Here is a 9,213-nt window from a genome sequence, read left to right on the forward strand (position 1 = left end):
ATTTCACTTTATTTTTACTCTTACCCAAAATATGACATCAGCGATACTCAAAATGTTGAATAATCTGTGAACGTCTAATAAGAAATTGGGCCATTTTAACAGCAGGTGTCGAACCCTTTCAACAACGGGGAGATTTTAACTGATGCACTGATTCTTCGATGTAAAGCAAGTTTTGGACTTCCACTTAAAATACTTTTATTTACTTATTTGTATGTTTAAGGAAGTGTGTACAGCGTGGCCAAAAGTTTTTGAAAATGACACAAATATAAATTTTCACAAAGTCTGCTGCCTCAGTTTGTATGATGGCAATTTGCATATATTCCAGAATGTTATGAAGAGTGATCAGATGAATTGCAATTAATTGCCAATCCCTTTTGCCATGCAAATGAACTGAATCCCCCAAACTGGAAGCTTCAAAAGGAGGGTGGTGCTTGGAATCATTGTTCTTCTCTGTCACCATAGGTTACCTGCAAGGAACAACGTGCGTCATCATTGCTTTGCACATAAAGGGTTCACAGGCAAGGATATTGCTGCAGTAAGATTGCACTAGCTAACCAATTATGGATCATCAAGAACTTCAAGTAGAGTGGTTCAATTGTTGTGAAGAAGGCTTCAGGGCACCAGAGAATCAGCAAGTGCCAGGACCCTGTCTCTAAAGTTGATCAGCTGCGGGATCGGGCACCACCAGTACATAGCTTGCCAGGAATGGCAGCAGGCAGGTGTGAGTGCATCTGAACGCACAAGTGAGCGCGAAGACTTTTGGGGATGGCTGGTGTCAGAAGGGCAGCAAAGAAGCCACTTCTCTCCAGCGAAACACCAGGGCACTGATAATTCTTGCAAAAGGTACAGGATTGGACTGCTGAGACTGGGTAAGTCATTTTCTCTGATGAATCCCTTTCGGATTGTTTGGGGCATCCGGATTAAAAGCTTGTCCCTGAGAAGACAAGGTGAGCTCTACCATCTGTCCTGTGTCATGCCAACAGTAAAGATCTGAGACCATTCATGTGTGTGGGGTTGCTTCTCAGCAAGGGTGTGGGCTCATTCACATGTTGCCTAAGAACACAGACATGAATAAAGATGGTACGCCAACTACATCCTCCGAGAGCAACTTCTCCAACCATCCGGAACAGTTCGGTGACGAACATGCCTTTTCCAGATGATGGAGCACCTTGCAATAAGGCAAAAGGATACTAAGTGGCTCGGGGAACAAAACATCAATATTTGGTCCAAGGTGCCATGAGGAGTCTCCCCAGACCTTAATCCCATTGAGAACTTGTGGTCAATCCTCAAGAGGCAGGTGGACAAACAAAACCCCACAAACTCCAAGCATTGATTATGCAAGAATGGGCTGCCATCAGTCAGGATGTGGCCCAGAAGTTAATTGACAGCATGCCAGGGCGGATTGCAGAGGTCTTGAAAAAGAAGGGTCAACACTGCAAATATTGACTCTTTGCATCAACTTCACGTCATTGTCAATAAAAGCCTTTGACACTTATGAAATACTTGTAATTATACTTCAGCATTCCATAGTAACATTTGACAAAAATATCTAAAGACATTGAAGCAGCAAACAGAATGAATAAATATGTAATGTAAACATTATCAGTAATTACCAAGAAACTCTACAACATTTGTTTTAAAATCACACCAAGATTGTTAAAACTGGCCTAGGGTTATTGAGGGATCTGATTACCCTCGTAGCAAGGCCGTTTTATCATGTGGAGGTTTCATTCAGGTCTCTATTTAAAAAAACACACTGTCTTTGGCAGGACAAAGACCAGAGTCAGAGGAACCAGAGCCAGGGACGTCCAAACCAGCAAGACGACACCAGTGTTCCCACTGTGGAAAGGGTTGTAACCACTTATGTGAGCTGAAACAACATGAGAGAATACACACAGGGGAGAAGCCTTACCACTGCTCCCAGTGTGGAAGGAGTTTTAGCCATAAAGGTAACCTGAACCAACACGAGAGAATACACACAGGGGAGAAGTCTTATCACTGCTCCCATTGCGGCAGGAGTTTTAACGTCTTATGGGAGCTGAAACAACATGAGAGAATACACACAGGGGAGAAGCCTTACCAGTGCTCGCATTGTGGAAAGAGTTTTAACCAGAAAGGACAAATGAAAGCCCACGAGAGAATACACACAGGGCAGATGCCTTACCACTGCTCTCAGTGTGGCAAGTGTTTTAACCTGTTAGGGGCACTGAAACAACACGAGAGAATGCACACAGGGGAGAAGCCTTACCACTGCTCTCAGTGTGGCAAGTGTTTTAACCTGTTAGGGAACCTGAAACAACATGAGAGAATACACACACGGGAGAAGCCTTACCACTGCTCCCAGTGTGGAAAGAGTTTTAGCCAGGCAGGTAACCTGAAAATACATGAGAGAATTCATACAGGGGAGAAGCCTTACCACTGCTCTCAGTGTGGCAAGTGTTTTAACCTGTTAGGGAACCTGAAGCAACATGAGATAATACACACAGGGGAGAAGCCTTACCACTGCTCCAAGTGTGGGAAGAGTTTTAATCGGTTACACGCCCTCAAATGTCATGAGCGTATACACACAGGGCAAAAGCCTTACCACTGCTCCCAGTGTGGAAAGACTTTTAACCATTTAGAGGAATTAAAAAATCATGAGAGAATACACACAGGGGAGAGACCTTACCACTGCTCTCTGTGTGGCAAGTGTTTTAACCTAATAAGGTCCCTGAAACAACATGAGAGAATACACACAGGGGAGAAGCCTTACCACTGCTCTCAGTGTGGCAAGTGTTTTAACCTGTTAGGTACCCTGAAACAACATGAGCGTATACACACAGGGGAGAAGCCTTACCACTGCTCCCAGTGTGGGAAGAGTTTTAACCATTTATGGAACCTGAAAAAACATGAGAGAATACACACAGGGTAGAAGTCTTACAAATGCTCAGACTGTGGGAAAACATATTTCTCATCACAGTCACTAAAAAGTCACGTGAGAATCCACACAGGAGAGAATAATTACTTCTCCCATTGACTTAAAATTCATCAGAGAACATACACAGTGCTCCCGTTGTCTTATATTGTTGACTGAGAATGTGTTTACCTGTCTTTACCATATGAAATTGAATTGTACAAAGTATACTCAAACATATATTTGTATGTTTTTATTAGAAAACATGAAGTGAATATGGAGTATGTCAGTTTGAATATAGAGTAGATCAGATTCCATGTTTTTAAATGGTCCTTTTTTAAACTCTGACTGTGTGTTTATCTGGGTGTGTCATTCCTCCAGCACTACAGATAGTACAGTGATATTTGGATGTGATGCATTTGCTCCATTGTTTACATTTGCATTGTTGGTCCACTGATGATTTAATGAAATGAAAATGTTCACAGAGTCTGTAATGCAAAATGTTAATTGTGTGTGTCCACATATCTGAGTATGTGACTAACCTTGTGAAACTGACCTATTATAATCTCCTGTTCCTGGGAGTATCATCCTGCGTTGCAAACCAGCTGCACCTGCGTCCTTGTATGAATAAAGCCCCTCCCAGGAACAGGAAACTATAAAGATATGTGCTCATCACCCAATGCTTCAGGAATTCAGACTGTCTACACTGCGCTGTGTAACTCTGTTATTCTCTCTGAGCTCAGAAATAAAGACTCTTGGTTTGACTTGGACTCCAGTAGATCCTTATTTTATAATATCCACATCAACTCGCCCACGGATTGCTGTTTATTATTGTCTCAATGAAGAGTTCTTCTTTTGACTTTCCTGGTGGCATTTACAAGCCTCCCACTGGTTGAATAAACGTTGTTACCCGAATGATGAGATGATTATTTTATTTGTCAAATGGCAGCCAAGCATCAATCATCATGTCACCAGAATAAGACCATCAAAATGTATTGGAAAGGAGCATCAAGCTCATCACATGCAGTTTCACCACCCTGTGAAGTTCATAACTTATTTTGTCTGTAGCCTAATAAACTGCATGCGTTCCCAAGTCGTAGAGGGAGGACCACACAACATATCATCACGTGACTCCAAGTTAAATAAGATGTGATGGTTGGTATATAAATATTTGAGTATTAAGGAGTTTCCACAGCCATTTCTCGCTTAGACATTTTTACTGTAACAAATATACAAACAAATTGTCAAACGAAGTAACAAATCGTCTGTCGGCATTTATAAAAGTGTACAGGCATATCCTGTTTCCATCAACCCGGTTTGAAATGGTTGGATCAATATCCACCTTCATGATATGGATGAAGCCTGATTTGGAATGTCTGAGTAGTTCTGTATGATGTCATAATACAACCCTCTGATAGTGATCCATTTGCTCCATTGTTTCCGTTTCAGTTGGTTTCCCACTCTGATGATTTATATCTGACAGAGGGGCTTTAAAGGAATAGTATGGTGACATCTTAGTGGGGCTTTAAATAAATAGGATTATTAATCATAAACTCCTCCAGATACAATACACTGCAGCTTTGATGTCAAGAAGAGATGGGCTGATGGGTGGTGGTGCTACTCTATAGGTAAGGCTGTTCCATATGATGCGTAAATGAATGTCAATACACACAATAGGTTGACTGGGGAGGTGATGTACCACAGTCAAGTCCTGCAATAAGAGCTAAGAGACTAATATTTGTGTAAACTATATAAACTGTTTACAATTTGGCTCATGCATCCTCCCTTCTCTCCCCTGTAATGATTCCCCAGGTTGTTGCTCGTTATCACAACTGTGTGGATAATTGAATGCTAGATGGTGGTCTTTCTTCCAGTTGGACCGTTACGCTCTTATTGAAGAAATAAACTCAATAAACCATGTTTGATCCCCAGACTAAAGTTTGATTTCAAACTTAACGGCGGACGATATGTACTTACCACAAATTTATTGGTAATCGCATGACCGCTTCGCTGATTATGTGCAATATCACCATGACCATGTGAATGAAACCCCATCTAAGAGAGCCCCTTTCGAGAGTACATTGGTATAGCGGTAACATGGGGACGTAAAGAATACCCAACTTTTGCTTACCATTCCGAAAGGGAAAGTCATTGCCAGCCGGAGGACCCTTGTACTTTTTCCACATTTTGTTACGTTACACTATGAAAGCGCAAAGCAATGTATTCATATTTCTTATAACTTAAAAATGTATTCAAATCTTTTTTTTGTTCCCACTCCCTCTCGAGTTCCCCCCGTCCTAAATGCTCGAATCACTAACAACACAAATATCCCATAATGAACAAAAACAAAAACAAGGTCTTTTAGAAATTGGTTCTAATTTTATATTTAATAACATAAAGAAACGGACAAACTAACCTATTTACATAAGTATTACTGTGATTATTATTATTTGACCCATGGGCTGTCATAACCCTTATTACTCACTAGTCTCGAACATTTGTAGATCTGAAAATCTGTCCACCCTTTTGGGCAGCGTTAACACTATGGCGGGGCACCTTAGGAGGTTTTTTCTTTTGGTATGTTTACATCAACTAAACATCGGCAGCATTAGCAGCAGAGTGATGAGCTACACGATGCTTTGGGCACACCTGTATTTGGGGAGTTTCTCCATTCTTTCTGCAGATTCTCTCAACTCTGTCAGGTTGGATGGGGAGCGTGCTGCACACAGCTATTTTCAGGTCTCTCCAGAGATGTTAGACCGGTGTCAAGTCCGGCTCTGGCTCGGCCACTCAAGGACATTCAGAGACCAGAGACTTGACCGAAGCCACTACTGCATTGTCTTGGCTGTGTGCTTAGGTTGTTGTCTGTTGGAAGGTGACCTTCGCCCTCAGTTGAGGTCCTGAGGCTCTGGAGCAGGTTTTCATCAAGGATCTCTCGTACTTTGCTCTTTCATCTTTCCCTTGATCCTAACTATCTCCTAGTCCCTGCTGCTGAAAAACATCCCACCAGCATGATGCTCCTACACCCCTCAGGATGGTCCTCTCCACTGACGCTGATGTTGGCCCATTCCAGTGTTTTCCTTATCAGACAGTATCTGTTGATCCTCATGGTGGGCTATTTCTAGGACCTTTCTATCTAGGGCGAAAGTAGTTCAATTTTCTTTTTGCCTCTTTTTCCCAGTTCCCAGACAACCAGAGGAATCCTTGGTTTCTCATTTTGTCCTGAAAGTCCTTTTTTGGTGGCCGTGTTTGGCAGCAAGTCCTCCAAGGGGGCTGCTCTTAATCTTGATCCACTCTTATCTGAGAGTGTGCATTGGCTGTTTGGGGTTTTAGGCTGGGTTTCTGTACAGCACTTTGAAGATAGGGCTTCCGGTCAACCACTCTTATAAAAACCATAACAGCTGATGTAAAGGGCTTGGGATTGTGGTAGAGGAAGGGCTATATAGAGATATGGCGAGTATATTGATTGAAAGATTGAGTTTGTTCCCTTTAGACATGCCCCGTTAAAAACCAACTGGGACGATATAAATCAAAGGGTCTCACCATCCTCCAAAACAAGAAAGAATCTTCCTAGAGGCTCTGTACAGGGAATGTGACCCATCCGAAGGGTTCTTGGCATCACCATCCCTGACGACCCCAGATTCTCACCCTGAATACTATCAGACGGACAAAGCTTTAGCTCAGTTTGGCCGGTGCCCGCAGCTCTCCGGAAGAAAGTCTTGTGGAGGTATCACCCAACAATTCTTCCATTTTAGAATGATGGAGGCCACTGTGTTCTTGGGGACCTTCAATGCTGCAGAAATGTGTTGGTACCCTTCCCAAGATCTGTGCCTCGATCCAATTCTGTCTCGGAGCTCTACAGACAATTCCTTCTACCTCATGGCTTGGTTTTTACTCTGACAGTCTCATAATAAAGGGTCTGAATACTTACTGTTATGTAAAGGTATATTTTTTTATCTTTAATAAATGTTTCTAAAAACCTGTTTTTGCTTTGTAATTAAATGTTTTATATTTAACTAGGCAAGTCAGTTAGGAACAATTTCTTGTTTACAATGATGACCTACCGCTGAACATTGCCTTGTTCAGGGTCAGAACAACAGAGTTTTACCTTGTCAGCTCAGGGATTCGATCCATCAACCTTATAGTTACTAGCCCAATACTCTAACCAATAGGCTACCTGCCACCCCAAATGATGGGCTATTGTGTGTAGATTGCTGAATATATATATATATTTTTTAAATCAATTTTCAAATAAGGCTGTAACGTAACAAAATGTGGAAAAAGTCAAGGGGTCTGAATACTTTCCGAATGCACTGAACAAACATCACATTGAATATTCACCTCACTTTTGAAAAGCTCCATGAGGAAGAAAGGATTCCCAGATTATCTTTTAGATGTTCTGTCTGCAGGATGTTCTGGGTTGATGGCTGTTGGAGAGGGGAGGGGCAGTTGAGTGAGCTGGGGCCTTTTATGGCCCTGCCTCTGGGAGCCTGTCAGCTTGTGACATGATGAGAGAGAGTGAGAGAGGGCCTACCTGTAAGATATTTTGTACTATAAACTATTTGAAGAGCTTTTGGACCATTCAGGGACCTAATCTCAAGCACTCATGAAAACATGAAAAAAATATTGTCCACACGAAAGACTGAATTTGGAAATAAAATGAATATTGACAAGTTATATGCATGAAAATAAAGATGTTAAAAAAAATTGACATTTTGGAGAGGTTTTTTGCAGACTATATGAGAGGCCTAAGCCTTGTTATGGATACATGTCTATAAAGATAGACTGGTATAAGATATCTGATCCATTTTTGGGGCACATGTTGACAAGATGTTGGGGAATCACTGGAGGGGAATGTTGACCAACTCAGTGTACAGTTCAATAAACACAATAGTAGTTTTGTTACATTTCAGTCTTCTGTTATGTATTTAAAGTGTCATATTGGGATGTAAACTCAAATATGAATACATTTCAACTATAACTGACATGGTACTGGTGTCTTCTTTTTTAAGCCCATAACCATGTGTGTGAAGTGTAAACAACAAAGGGCACCCCCCCATAAAAAGATCCTGCAACAGAAAGCTGCACAATATGTTGAGTAAAGTATTTTGATTACCATGACTATATCAAACCCTACTTCATGTGTTTCCACTATCATGTATCCTACCATGACTATATCCAACCCTACTCCATGTGTTGCCACTATCATGTATCATACCATGACTATATCAAACCCTACTCCATGTGTTGCCACTATCATGTATCCTACCATGACTATATCAAACCCTACTTCATGTGTTTCCACTATCATGTATCCTACCATGACTATATCAAACCCTACTCCATGTGTTACCACTATCATGTATCCTACCATGACTATATCAAACCCTACTTCATGTGTTTCCACTATCATGTATCCTACCATGACTATATCAAACCCAACTCCATGTGTTGCCACTATCATGTATCCTACCATGACTATATCCAACCCAACTCCATGTGTGCCACTATCATGTATCCTACATGACTATATCAACCCAACTCCATGTGTTGCACATATCATGTATCCTACCATGACTATATCAACCCAACTCCTGTGTTGCACTACATGTATCCTACCATGACTATATCAACCCAACTCCATGTGTTGCCACTATCATGTATCCTACCATGACTATATCCACCCAATCCATGTGTTTCCACTATCATTATCCTACCATGAAATATCCAACCCAACTCCATGTGTTGCCACTATCATGTATCCTACCATGACTATATCAACCCACTCCTGTGTTGCACTATCATGTATCCTACCATGACTATATCCAACCCAACTCCATGTGTTTCCCTATCATGTATCCTACCATGACTATATCAACCCACTCCATGTGTTGCCACTATCATGTATCCTACCATGACTATATCCAACCCACTCCATGTGTTGCCACTATCATGTATCCTACCATGACTATATCCACCAACTCCATGTGTTCCACTATCATGTATCCTACCATGATATATCAACCCAACTCCATGTGTTTCCCTATCATGTATCCTACCATGACATATCCAACCCACTCCATGTGTTTCCACTATCATGTATCCTACCATGACATATCCAACCCAACTCCATGTGTTGCCACTATCATGTATCCTACCATGACTATATCCAACCCAACTCCATGTGTTGCCACTATCATGTATCCTACCATGACTATATCAAACCCAGCTCCATGTGTTGCCACTATCATGTATCCTACCATGACTATAACCAACCCTACTCCATGTGTTGCCACTATCATGTATCCTACCATGACTAT

The 9,213-nt window shown here is 41.6% G+C and overlaps 1 protein-coding gene across 1 annotated transcript; it reads left to right on the plus strand.

Moving 5' to 3' along the window:
* The first annotated feature begins 2,035 nt into the window (after nucleotides 1–2,035).
* Nucleotides 2,036–3,657, plus strand: LOC112077374 (zinc finger protein 135-like). The gene has a single exon (XM_024143894.2). The coding sequence runs from the start codon at nucleotides 2,123–2,125 to the stop codon at nucleotides 2,909–2,911; it is 789 nt and encodes a 262-aa protein (XP_023999662.2). The 5' UTR covers nucleotides 2,036–2,122; the 3' UTR covers nucleotides 2,912–3,657.
* Nucleotides 3,658–9,213: the final 5,556 nt, after the last annotated feature.

Source organism: Salvelinus sp. IW2-2015, unplaced genomic scaffold (assembly GCF_002910315.2).
Source record: "Salvelinus sp. IW2-2015 unplaced genomic scaffold, ASM291031v2 Un_scaffold4496, whole genome shotgun sequence".
NCBI classification, from domain to species: Eukaryota; Metazoa; Chordata; class Actinopteri; order Salmoniformes; family Salmonidae; genus Salvelinus; species Salvelinus sp. IW2-2015.